Consider the following 13,498-nt stretch of genomic DNA (forward strand, 5'->3'; position numbering starts at 1 on the left):
AAAAAAAAAAAAGAAAAACGATTTCTTTAAAAAAAAAAAAAAAATACAGAGGGATGCCTGGGTGGCTCAGTGGTTGAGCATCTGCCTTTGGCCTGGGGCGTGATCCTGGAGTTCCGGGATCGAGTCCTGCATTGGGCTCCCTGCATGGAGCCTGCTTCTCCCTCTGCCTATGTCTCTGCCTCTCTTTGTGTGTCTCTAATGAATAAATAAATAAAATCTTTAAAAACAAAAGAAAGAAAAATATTTAGCATTATTAACCACTAAGGAAATGGAAATTAAAATCACGATATTACTAATCTAATGGTGCAAATAAAACCTGACCATTTCAGATACTGACAAGGATACAGACAACCCTATGCATTGTTCATAGGGAAAGAAATTGGTACAACTACTCTGGAAAACAGTTTCATGATTTTCTTTTTAAGTTAAATATACACTTCACATGTGACCCAACCTTCCCAGATTTTTAACCTATAGAAATTAAAACTTAAATTTCCACAAAATTCTACATACCACTGTTTAGAGCAGCTGTGTTCATGATTACCAATAAGTGGAAACTACCCAAATGTTCTTCAGCAAGTGAATAGACAAACCATGGTATATCCATGTAGTGGACTACTACTCTAAAAAGAAATGAACCATTGATACATACAATATCCTGGATTCATGTGTCTCAGACACATTGTGCTGAGTAAAAGAAATCATCCCAAAAATTATATACAATGTTATTCTGCTTATACATATTCTCAAAATACTATTCTGTTTATACACATTCTCAAAAAGACGGAATGATGAAAATAATGGATTATGCATTAGCGGTGGGGTTAGGTGTGACTACACAAGGAGCCATTTATTTATTTATGAAGGATAATTGACATACAGTGTTGTATTAGCTTCAGGTGTAGAGCATATTAATTCAGTAGTTCTACACATTAACCTACAATTATTACAGTATCATCGGCTGTATTTCCTATGCTGTACTTTACATCTCCATGACTTATCTTATCTCCATGACTTATTTATTTTTATAACTGGAAGTTGTACCTCTTAATTTATTTCATCCTTCCCTCCACCACCTCCCCTAGGGCAACCACCATTTTGTTCTCTAAGAATATTTTAAGAGTGTGATCCTTCTTTTGGTTTATTTGTTCATTTTGCTTTTTACATTTCACAAATAAATGAAATTGTGTGTTGTCTTTGATTTATTTCACTTAGCATAATTCCTTCTAGGTCTGTGCATGTTGTCCCAAATGGCAAGATTTTGTTCTTTTAATGATTCAGTTGTATATTTGTATCATATCTTCTTTATCCATTCATTGATCAGTTAACGCTTGGGTTGCTTTCCTATGTTGGCTATTGTCAGTAATACTGCAGTAAACATAGGGGTACATATAGCTGTTTGAGTTAGTGTTTTTGTTTTCTTTTGGTAAAAAACCCAGCAATGGAATTACTTGATCATATGGTAATTGTTTTGTTTTTTTTTAAGATTTTATTTAAGAGAGAGCATGAATTGGGCGGAGCAGAGAGACAAGGACAATCTCAGCACAGAGCCTGAGGCAGGGCTCAATCCCACAACCCTGAGATCATCACCTGAGCTGAAACCAAGAATCAGACACTTAACTGAATTAGCCACCCAGGCACCCCAGTATCTTTTTTTTTAAGATTTTATTTATTTATTTATTTATTTATTTATTTATTTATTTATTTATTTATTTAAGAGAGAGAGAGAGAGAGAGAGAGCATGAACGGGGGAGGCAGAGGGAAAGGGAGAAGCAGACTCTCTCCCCTGAGCAGGGAGCCTGATGCAGTACTTGATCCCAGGACCCCAGGATCATGACCTGAGCTAAAGGCAGATGCTTAACCAACTGAGCCACCCAGGTGCCTTTTAAGTAAAATTCTTTTTTTTTTTTAATTTATTTATTCATGATAGACAGAGAGGGAGGCTCCATGCCAGGAGCCCAACGTGGGACTCGATCCCGAGACTCCAGGATCACTCCCGGGGCCAAAGGCAGGCGCTGAACTGCTGAGCCACCCAGAGATTCCCCCCTTGAAGTAAAATTCTTAATGAATGGGAAAATTATATTAGAAATTGTAAGGTCACCTATTAGGTATTCAGGTACAAGTATAGATCTGGAAAAAACTTGATCGAAAATTGGAAATCTATAAATAATCAAATTATGTACATCTCCTTTTTAAATTCAAAATTGGTGAATTAATACTTATAATTAAAACTAGTGTATTTTGTAAGTGAAAGCCTTTCCTTTATTTCTTTCTTCCCTATCCCTCCCCACCCTACTTCCATTATATATTTGTTAATACCTGTTTTTTGCTCTCTCAGTGGATGTCAAATAACATGTCATAGGTACTTGATTTCAGCTATCTTGTTTGGACTATTGTAATAGCCTCCTAAGCACTCTCATGTCCCCTGGCCCTTACTCACTCCAGCATTGTCTGTTCTTTACTCTGAGTGATTCAGTTGAAACCTTAAAACCTTTCCTAACTCTGCTCAAGACTTCCTTACAACAGCCTACAGTGTCATACGTGGTTTGACCCTGTTTCCATCCACCAAATCTCTCTCTCCTAATTTTCTGCTTTGCCTCCTTTATTCACTCATCCTCCTTGGCATTCTTTGTGAACACCAAATCTATTCCTGTCTCAAGACCTTTGAACTTGGTATCTCTTCTTGGAACACCTTTCTCCAGATACCTGCATGCTTTCATTCAGATCTCCGGTCAGATGTATTTTATCAGAGAGGTCCCATCATCCTCTGTCCTTTTTATTCTGCTTTATTTTTCTCCATAGCATGTATATATATATATTATTACATATATGTATATATATATTACATTTATTTATTGGCTATCTTCCCCAGCTAGCATGTAGGTATAATTTGTTTGTTCTTTTTTTTTTTAATTTTATTATTTATTCATGAGAATACACAGAGAGGAGACAGAGAGAGAGGCAGAGAGAGAAGCAGGCTCCATGCAGGAAGCCCGACACGGGACTCGGTCCGGGGTCTCCAGGGTCACGCCCTGGGATAAAGGCAGGCGCTAAACTGCTGAGCCACCTGGGCTGCCCAATTTGTTTGTTCTTTGATGTTTTTCTAAAACAATGCCTCAGATAGTTGAATGAACAGCTCAGCTCCAGTTCTACCTCTTTGAACTTTTTCTCTAGCCTATGGTGATTTCACTTTTCTTTTTATTTTATTTTATTTTTATTTATTTATTTTTTTATTTACGATAGTCACACACAGAGAGAGAGAGGCAGAGACACAGGCAGAGGGAGAAGCAGGCTCCATGCACCGGGAGCCCGACGCGGGACTCGATCCCGAGTCTCCAGGATCGCGCCCTGGGCCAAAGGCAGGCGCCAAACTGCTGCGCCACCCAGGGATCCCCACTTTTCTTTTTCTGAACATCATCGTAGGTGCTCATGTTCTGTCTGCTGATTCCTTAGTGTAAACATAACTACATAGTAGGTAAAAGTGTAGGGTGAGAATTGTACAGTTTGGTTTAAATACCAGCCCTACCACTTAGCCAGTTAACTCTGAGCAAGTTATTAACTTTCCTACTTTTTCATTTCTATTCCTGTAAAATGGGAGTAATGGGTAGTTCAATGAATGGAACACAGAGGAGATAGAATGGGGAAATCAGGCAGAGACCTGATCATCAGGATCATTGTGTAACATACCTGGCTGTTTGGACTCTTCTATAAGTAACAGAGAACTTTGAAAAACTTTTTTTTAAGCAATGGTATGGCATAGGGTAAATTTTAAACTTAATTTAAAATTTAAATTCATGAGACACATGGCTGGGTCAGTCAATAAAACATTGGACTCTTGATCTCAGGGATGCAAGTTCATGCCCCATGTTGGACATGGAGCCTACTTTAAACAAATAAAATTCTAACTTCATTTAATCTATGCTAATACTGAACTGTTGAAGAACTTAATTTACTTTACAGTGGTGCTTTCATACTGTTTTATTTTGTCTCTGTGTCTTTTGTTTACTGCTGCTTCCTGGCTAAATTTTATTTGTTAAAAATATTAGCTCATGGAGCGCCTCGATGGATCAGTTGAGTATCTGCCTTCAGTTCTGGTCATGACCCTGGAGTTGCCTAATGGAGCCTCATGTCAGGCTCCCTGCCCAGCAGGGAGTCTGCTTCTCCCTCTTCCTCTGCTCCTCCCCTCTGCTCTCTCTCTCTCTCTCTCTCTCTCTCTGCTCTCTCTCAAACAAATGAAATCTTTAAGAATAAAATAAAATATTGCATCACTTCTGATCCGAAGTAGAACTTTCATAATGTAAGAGAGAGACCACAAAATTTAAAGGATTATATGTGCATTGCCTTATATTTTGTCTTGACAGAAATACCATGTTCTGACTCCTTTTCCTATTTAAGACTTTTTTAGTGTTCGCTTAATTTCAAAGAAGAATTTCTAACAGTACACTTATATAGATTCTTGGTGACCTAAAAAGAAACAATAATGTGCATTAGGTAGCAACCTTTGTTGTAGCAACTTTTGCCTTCTGGATATGTGTGAGAATGAGGTTCTTTACCATATCTTCAGTTCTGGCATATATCCATTACCAAAAATATATTTTCAGGATATTTTCCCTGTTCTGTTGTAAAATCACAGAGAAGGATTAAGGCTTCTCAGTTAGGTCACAGTGTCCAGAAGACTGTGCCCCAGCTCAGATAAAAATCAATATATTTTTAGTGATACAAATCAAATTAACCAATAGCTCTTCAAATTTCCCACTTCCTGTTCTTCTCTCCTCCAGAAACAAAATAGGTTCAAGAAGAAAAGTTCTTTCCTACCTTTTAACATTTTGAGCTGCCTGAGTTTAGGATTCAAGTATTTTTGGTGCTTATTGCTTAACTGGGCTGAAGATTATCTCATGTGACAGCATAGATCTCTTGTTTTGGAATTGCCATTACTTTCTAGAACAGCCACTCTGTACAGCTGCCAACATGCCCTGGATCCTTTTGCTTCATATTACAGTGATACTGCTTTGTCAGGGTAGAATTCAGCCTCACAGGGCTGGAGTCAGTCTCTGCTGACCTCATGCCACAGTACAGCATGTTCAAATCTGGGAGAAACTCAGGGGTTATTCGGCATATTGCTCCTCTTTCTCCCTTACAAGCATGGAACCCTCACTGTCCTCGGAAACCGTATGTTGTATATGTGTGTGTATCTGTCTTTTTTTCTTAAATCTCTTCCTTAATCCTATAATTCTACAGCTTTAAATGGGGGCTGGTTAAATAGACAGACACAGGAAATGCTTTGAGCTCCTGAAACTCAGCATTTTTCAGCAGTAGATCTCAGCCACGGGCATTTGCTATTTTTGGACCGACTTGTGTGAGGTTGCAATAATCAAGAAGCATGTTATGTGTTTCCCAGTTGTTCATTTTGCCCATAGCTCTTTGGGCGGAATGTACAGAGCAATCTTTGGCTGTGTGGGCATGCTCAGATCATATTGGAGAGTGTTCCGACTGCTTCAGTGCAGAGTAAATGTCATCCTCTCTCTCGGGCAAAAAAGTTATCAGAAAATAAGTATTTTCTTCAATGAACAAGAGTTTCGTTTGCCTTTGGCAGCTTAGGAAAAACTTGGGTTAAATTTGAAGATTCTAAGCATGCATAACAAATAAGAATTCGGATTAGAGCCATTTGAAGTATTTCTCACATTAAAAACAAAGGTTCTTATCACTCAGCTACTTGTTTTCACTGTATTTTTCCCAAAGACTTGGCAATTTTCTGAATTGTAAAGCAGTGTGCACATATCTCAGTGCTAAAGTTTTTGTCTCCAGATCAGAACAGGTCCCTTAGATATAACTGGATAGGAAGACGATCCAGTTTTATGCAACACAACCACCATTTTCACATTTGATCTGCAATCTTGAGTAGAAAACTTGGACCATAGCTTGATTTTACCATGATTTTTACCTGATTCTAAAGTGAATATACATTAATACTGTTTGCCCTTGAGCCAACAAAATTTTTTACCCTAAAGTTTGATATAAAATTACTCTTATGACAAATGGTTAATAATTTAAATACTGACTTCGTTGAGAGATTTGTGGCTCTGCTCTGTACCTCTTTTTTTTCTGTTTGTTCTGTATCTTGGATTTTAAAACCTTGGCACATCTCTGTTTGTTCTGGGGTTATAAAAGGTCAGTTTACTTATCTATGTTTTATTAAGAATGTTAGCTCAAGTTGAATGGGGTGATCAGAAAGAAAGAATTCATAGGAGAGCCCTAAAAGGATAGGAGGTAGAGACTGATCGTAAAACAGAAATTAATTCCTTCCCCTCTTATTGACAGTTGAAAGGGAGGAGGGGACCATAAAACATAATTTAAACATTTTTAGTTGAATTTCTCCCATGATTCTATTAATTCATGAGTAGAGAAAATTTGTTTAAAAATATACTGAGTACCTGAGTAAATGATTATAGGTGAAACTATTTTCTTGCTTCCCTACCCATGTCTCTCTCTTCCTTATCAAACTATTCATTGACTCTGGTGAACTAAAATGCCCTCATTGAAGCAATGATTAAAATATTCAGAAATGAGGTACTTGCTCCACATCTGTAATTCTTATTATGTCTGTCTGGATATATCAAATTGCTATAGATTGGGGTTGATACATGTATGTCCTCTTGCATGAGATTGTGCCAAGCTCTGTGAAGAGTTCATTTTCTAAACTACAGAATGAATATTTTGAAGGAAGACTCAAGCGGTAAATGTATCTGACTCTAGGTAGTAAATGGAGAATTTTAGAAAGCTGGACAATGTTGAAGTTATATCTATTTTTTAATGAGATTAAAGTATCTCCAGATGTTGGCCAGTTCTAAAGAATAATCCCCTTTTTCCTTTCTTAATAACCCTGCAACACCACACATCTATATGTTTTTTTAATATATGTTTAAGTCATATGTGTAATGCATACATTCCAGAGAATTCTTTGGCAGTGTTGACATTGCTTGAGTTTTCTGTACAAATGCCTAGAATTTACAGTGGCAATTCAGAACATACGTGTGTAATCACTTGGTCATATATAGGTGCTTTATCTTTTAAACAAATGTTATTTTTATCGAGCTGCCACTATATCAAACAATGAACTTTTAAAAGATAAAACACCTCTCACGTCTAAACCTTACATTCTAGTTGGGGAAGATGACAATACAAAATAAAGCTAGTAGGTAAACTACAGGGTGTGTTAGAGAAGGAGGATGAGCTATAAAAATAATAAAGTGGGTAAGTGAGATTGGAAGTGCTGGGGGGGGATTGCTATTTTTAAAAAGATAGTAAGTCTCATTAAAGAGACATTTGAGGAAGGGCTTGAAAGAAATAAGCAGGGTAGCCATACTACTGATAAATGAGCATTCCCAGTAGAGGGTACCGCCAGAATAAAAGCAGGAGTGTTTCTGATTATATACAAGGAATAGAAGGGAGGTTGGTATGTCTAGAGCAAAAAGGGAGGACAGAGTGGAAGGAATTGGGGTTTCAAAGATGTAATAGAGTTTCTCAGTTGTCTATTACAGTATAACCACTCCAAAATTGAGTGGCTTAAAACAACTATTTTATTTCCTCACAGTTTTGTGAGTCAGCTATTTGGGCTAGGATTAGTTGAATGGTTCTTGTGCTGGTCTTACCTGGAGGTCCTTATCATTCCTGGATGGCTCAGGTGGAGCTGGAGGGTCAAGGTGGTCTCCCTTACATATCTGATAGTTGGTTCTGGCTGTTAGTTGAGCCTGTCTCCATTTGGTATGTGGATTTTAGCCTGAACAGCTATAAGGATGGAGTTGCCATTAACTGAGATATAAAGCCTTCTGGAGTGCAGCAAGAGAGAACAAGCCTCAATATACAAACACATTTCAAGTTTCTGCTGTGTCACATTTGATATTTCACTTGGGCAAAGAAAGTCCATGACCAAACCCAGTTTCACAGGATGGAGAAATTGATTCCACTTTTTTTTTAAAGATTGTATTTATTTATTCATGAGAGAGAACAGAGAGGGGCAGAGACATAGGCAGAGGGAGAGAAGCAGGCTCCTTGTGGGGAGTCTGATGCAGAACTTGATCCCAGGACCCTGGGATCATGCCCTGAGCTGAAGGCAGACACTCAGCCACTCAGCCAGTCGGGCATCCTTCTACTTTTTGATGGAAGGAATGAGAAAGTTAAATTGTAAAGAGAAGGGCATACTTGATTGGATGAGTTTGTGGCTATAAACTCCCACAGAGAGCCAGATCAGAAATGCCCTTGAAGCCATTTTTAAGGACTGGCTTGTTCTTTGAATGTAAACAGAATGCACTGAAGAATTTTAAGAAGAATGACATGATTTGATTTTTACTTTTAAAGAATCATTCTGGCTTAGTACTGAGAATAGATTATATGGTGGTGAGGGAGACCAGTGAGGAGACCATTCTAGTAACCCAGACAAGATATGATCATGGCTCAGACTAAAGTAGCAGAAATGAAGATAATGAGAAGTGATTAGATTTTTGGATGTATTTTGAATGTACAGTCAACAGGATTTTTTGGTGGATTAGATGTAAGGTATGAAAGAGAAATTGATGACTACAAGGATTTCAGCTTGAACAGCTGGAAGAATGGATTTGTCATTTAACTGAAATGTAGTCTTCTGGTGGGGCAGGTTTTGTGGGAAAGAGCAAGAGTTCGGTTTGAAATATGTTAGATGTCTAAGTGAGAATGTTGAATCGACTGTATGAGTTGGAATTTAGGAGTTCTGGGCTGAAAATAAAATTGAAGGAGGTATGACAATTAAATGGTATTTAAAGTCAAGAGACAAGATGAAGTTACCAAGAGAGGGAATGAATGTAAATAAAGGCAAGAAGGTAAATAAAGGAAAAAGAACTGAGCCCTGAATAATCCAGTGTGAGAAGACCAAGAGAAGGAATAGTGGCCCATGATGGATGAAGAAAATCAAGTCACTATGGTATATTGGAAGCCAAGTATAGAAACTTGATAGGAGGAGAGAAACATCACCTCTGTCAAATGATGCTGCTAGGTTGAGTAAGGTAAGGACTGAGAACTCATCTCTGAATATGGTAATGTAGGGGGATGATTGGTCATCTGACAAACATTTTTTTGGTAGAATGATGAGAGTAAAACCAGTTGAGTGAGTTTGAGAATGGGAAGAGAGGGATTTGGAGACTGAGTTTTGGATCATTTTAATGAATTTTACTTCATTAGGGAGCAGAGAAGTGAGCAGTAACTGGTAGAGGAAATGGGGTCAAAAGTTTCTTTAAGGTAGGAGATGGGGAAAATGTTGATGGAAAAAAATTAGTAGAGAAGGAAAATTGATCCATTTCTTTCATTTATTTTATTTAATAAACTTAATGTACAGGCACTAATCAAAGCACTTTATGAATATGAACTCACCTAATGCGAGAATGAAACAGTGACTGGCCACTCAGTATAAAGTACAGTAATAGGTGCTCTCAGGAGTTGAGTAATATGTAAGACACATCTCTGACTTAAGGACTCATGGTCTCTATTAGAAAATATAAACACTCGCAAAAATAACTAAAAATAGGAAGGTGATATAAAATAGAAGTTACACTGTTTATATAAGTTTAGAGAAGGGAGATTATTTCCAGCTAGGGAGTAAGGAGTGTCCATAATTTAATTCCAGTTAAATAACACAGGGCCTTTAAACTAAAGATAGGCTCATTTGGACTTCATATATTTTTACCTTGAGCATAGACATGAGTGTGTGTGTTGTAAGTGTAGACTGGGGACAGGGTTCAAAGTAGGAGGGAAAACAGTTTCAATATATAGTCTCAAGTGGTCAAAAAAGCAGAAAAGACCTCAGATACTCCTTTCTCTATTGCCATACTTGTCATATTCATGTTTATACTTCTAATCCCCATATGTAGGTAGGAAGGGGAAGGGTATGTGAGTGTACATGTGAAAACTGCCTATGCATCTTCAGTACCTAAAGTATAAGTAGTCCTCTTTTAGTCCTCTATTTGACTCTGTTAGATATACTAGATAGGAGCCTATCTTTGATTTTTTTAAAAGACTTATTTATTTATTTATTCATGAGAGACATACAGAGAGAGAGGCAGAGACATAGGCAGAGAAAGAAGCAGGCTCCATACAGGGAGCCCAGTGCAGGACTCGATCCCAGGACTCCAGGATCACGCCCTGAACCGAAGGCAGACCCTCAACTGCTGAGCCACGCAGGCGTCCCGAATCTTTGATTTTAAAATAGTCTGGGGAACAATCCAGATTATTTTTCAGACAAGTAAAATGGAACATTTGAGAGGTATAACCCAGGAAATAGAATTACAATAATTACAATATGTCCTTTAATTCTCAGTTGCTCTTCATGAAAAGTGTAGTGGTTGTTGGAAATCTGAGGATAAGTAAAGAATACAAACTATTTAGATTGATACTTGGGTGAAAGAAAGGATTTTATATTCAGTGGAAATTTGTGAGGATAAGTTTATAGAGAATCATTTCTGGAGAGTGTAGGAACTTAATTCAAGTTGGCTTTTTTAATCTGGTGGTTCCTCTATTGTCTATTTTTTTAAAAAAATCCAGGTACATTCTGGGGCAACTGGGTGGTACAGTTGGTTAAAGCATCCAACTCCTGGTTTCAGCTCAGATCGTGATCTCAGGGTCAAAGTCAACCCCTGCATCAGGCCTCACGCTCAGGTCAGAATCTGCTTGATACTCTTTCTTCCTCCCCTTCTGCGCCTCCCCCCTTTCTCATGCACACGTGTGCATGAATGTGCTCACGCACTCTTTCTCTCTCTGAAAAACAAACAGATCTTTTTTTTTTTAATATAGACACATTTTAATTATGTCTTGATTGCAAGTTCAGGGGAAGGATTCTTCTGGGGATGCAAAAGAGCTCACAAAAAGGAATATAGATGGCCAAATTACATATCAAACAATGGTCACGTATATTCCTAATTAAAGGAATGCAATTGACAATTAAAATGAAATTTTTTTAATATTTATTCATGAGAGACACAGAGAGAGAAGAGGCAGAGACACAAGCAGAGGGAGAAGCAGGCTCCATGCAGGGAGCCCAATGTGGGACTCAATCCCAGGACTCCAGGATCACGCCCTGAGCCAAAGGCAGATACTCACCGCTGAGCCACCCAAGCGTCCCATAATTAAAATGAGACCTTATTTTCACTTATCAGAGCAATCAAAATGCAAAAGTTTGATACCTAGAGCTGGCACAGTCATTTGCCTACACTGTTGGTAATAGTCCAAATGCTGTAATGTTTCAGAAGGGTAATTTAGTAATCTCTACCAAAGTGTAAAACATATGCACTCTCTGATACACTGATGGAATTTACATTATTAGTATACCCACAGAAGTTTACTAAGATATACATAAATATGTTATAGTATTGTCATTTAAAAATGGGAACAAATCATTTTGTTATGTTTTTTTTTTAAGATTTTATTTATTTATTCATGAGAGACACAGAGAGAGAGAGAGAGGCAGAGACATAGGCAGAGGGAGAAGCAGGCTCCATGCAGGGAGCCCGATGTGGGACTCGATCCCGGGATTCCAGGATTATGCCCTGGGCCAAAGGCTGGTGCTAAACCGCTAAGCTACCCAGAAATCCCCAGAAAGAAGTAATTTTGATGCCCATTTGAAGTACCACAACATTAAATAGCTGATATTTAATCAGATATTTAAAAGATAGTGCAGCCTTCTTCCTTACCAAGGAACCAGATGCCATATTGTCACCTTTTTACAGTTATCAGGTGGGTTCAGGGGACTCTTGTTTCCTAGAAATAAAGGCTTTTCATTTATTCTGTTAATGGCTGTCACTAGAGCTAAGATGTGTTCAGAGTGAGAGATCAAATACTCCAAGATGAGTCTCACCAAAGAGCTATTAAGAGCAGCATCAGCAACAGTAAGAAGCTGCTAATTAGAAAATAAATCTTTAAGAAGTAAAGATTACTTGGATTAATATGTGAGAATGAAATGGAGGAGTGGGTAGTCTGGAGAAAGTTTACCACAACTCTACATCTTCAGATAATTCTTTTAATTTCTGAGAGCTCCATTTTCATTTTGAAGAGCAAAACTGCCAGTAAGGTCACATAATTTGAGAGGAGAAAGGAAAAGAGAATTTGTATTACATACTTCTTCCTAAACTAAAGCTGGTTTTAGATTCTACATCATTGCATTTACAATTATGGTGCGTACCTTTTATCATATTAAATATAGGCCGTTTTCTGAACAATCTAACTTTGCCTGTTTAATGTTTTCCCTTGTATGAGCTGTGGTAAATTGCTTGCGTCATTTGACTGTTATTCTCCACTGAATTAATTATATGCCAGATTACCTCTGAGTTTTGGAGCCGGATAAAGAGAAATAGTAAAGCCAAGTGCAAGACATCCAGGTGGCAGCTGTTCATACCTCAAACAATGAGCAAGATCTGTAGAACTACACTCAGTATTTTCTTTTGGAGCATGAAAGCAAGATTAGAGTAAGGTAGAAATCTTATTGGTTCTTACTGACCAGGTGGTTATGGTTTTCACTGATCAGCATGAACATTTTCACCTTGGAGAAAGGGCTCTAGATTGCATTGCTGGTTCTTTTTTCTTTTCTTTTCTTTTCTTTCTTTTTTTTTTTTTTTTTTTTTTTTTGGCATTGCTGTTTCTAAAAAGGAGAATGATTTTATCCAGGGACTGAGGCTCAAGAGACCTGGTTTATAGTACCAGCCCTACCATAACTAGATAGGAACTTGGGGAATTCAGTTAATGTGCCAGAGCTTTATTTCTCATGATAAACCTGTTTCACAAGATAACCTCTCATGATCTTCAGATTTTAGGAGGCTCAGATGAATATCATGTACATAAATACACATGTACAGACATATATAGATTGGTTTTAAAAATAAAATTTATATTTTCCTATAGCTCTCAGAAATAGAGACTCAGTCCTCAGACTTTGCATATATTCTGTTTCTAGACAGTTATTAGGTTTGAAAAACAATTATTGTTATTTTTAAATAATCTCTACACACAAGAGATTATTGAGGCACAGACTCCCAACCGTGAAATCAGGAGTCACATGCCCTGCTCACTGAGCCACCCAGGTGCCCCTAAAAAGCAGTTTCTTAACCGATTTCCTTCATTTCTCCCTCCCTCCCTCCTGGGGGTGGGGAGGCGAGGCAAAAGGAGACGAGGAGAAAATCTTAAGCAGGCTCCACACACTGTGTGGAGCCCAATGCAGGGCTTGATCTCACAACCCTGAGTTCATAATCTGAGATGAAATCAAGATTTGGATGCATAACCTGCTGAGCCACCTAGGCAGCCCATGATTACTATTTTTAATTACAAACTATAGACAGTAAATGAAGAATTTTACCTTGCTTCAGCTGGAACTAATAGTATACAGGAAAACCTGGATTTAGATAAAGTCGTTTTACTTTAGGTAGAGTGATTGTTTGCTTTGAAATCATTCATTTTATAATTTCTTTAACCATTTTTAGGTCCAGTG

General features: G+C 37.8%; 1 protein-coding gene across 8 annotated transcripts in view; it reads left to right on the forward strand.

Moving 5' to 3' along the window:
* Nucleotides 1-13,498, forward strand: part of TMCC1 (transmembrane and coiled-coil domain family 1) — a 247,575-nt gene that overhangs the window by 182,149 nt on the left and 51,928 nt on the right. The window contains exon 1 of one of the 8 annotated variants that reach the window (XM_072720246.1): nucleotides 4,931-5,184. The exons of 6 other annotated variants lie outside the window; for them this stretch is intronic. In XM_072720246.1, coding sequence (XP_072576347.1) covers nucleotides 5,143-5,184 — 42 coding nt within the window. In that variant the 5' untranslated portion in view covers nucleotides 4,931-5,142. Of the gene's footprint in view, nucleotides 1-4,930; nucleotides 5,185-13,498 lie in introns of those variants that run through there. One more of the 8 variants, XM_072720247.1, reaches the window with a different exon arrangement.

Source organism: Vulpes vulpes, chromosome 9 (genome assembly GCF_048418805.1).
Source record: "Vulpes vulpes isolate BD-2025 chromosome 9, VulVul3, whole genome shotgun sequence".
NCBI classification, from domain to species: Eukaryota; Metazoa; Chordata; class Mammalia; order Carnivora; family Canidae; genus Vulpes; species Vulpes vulpes.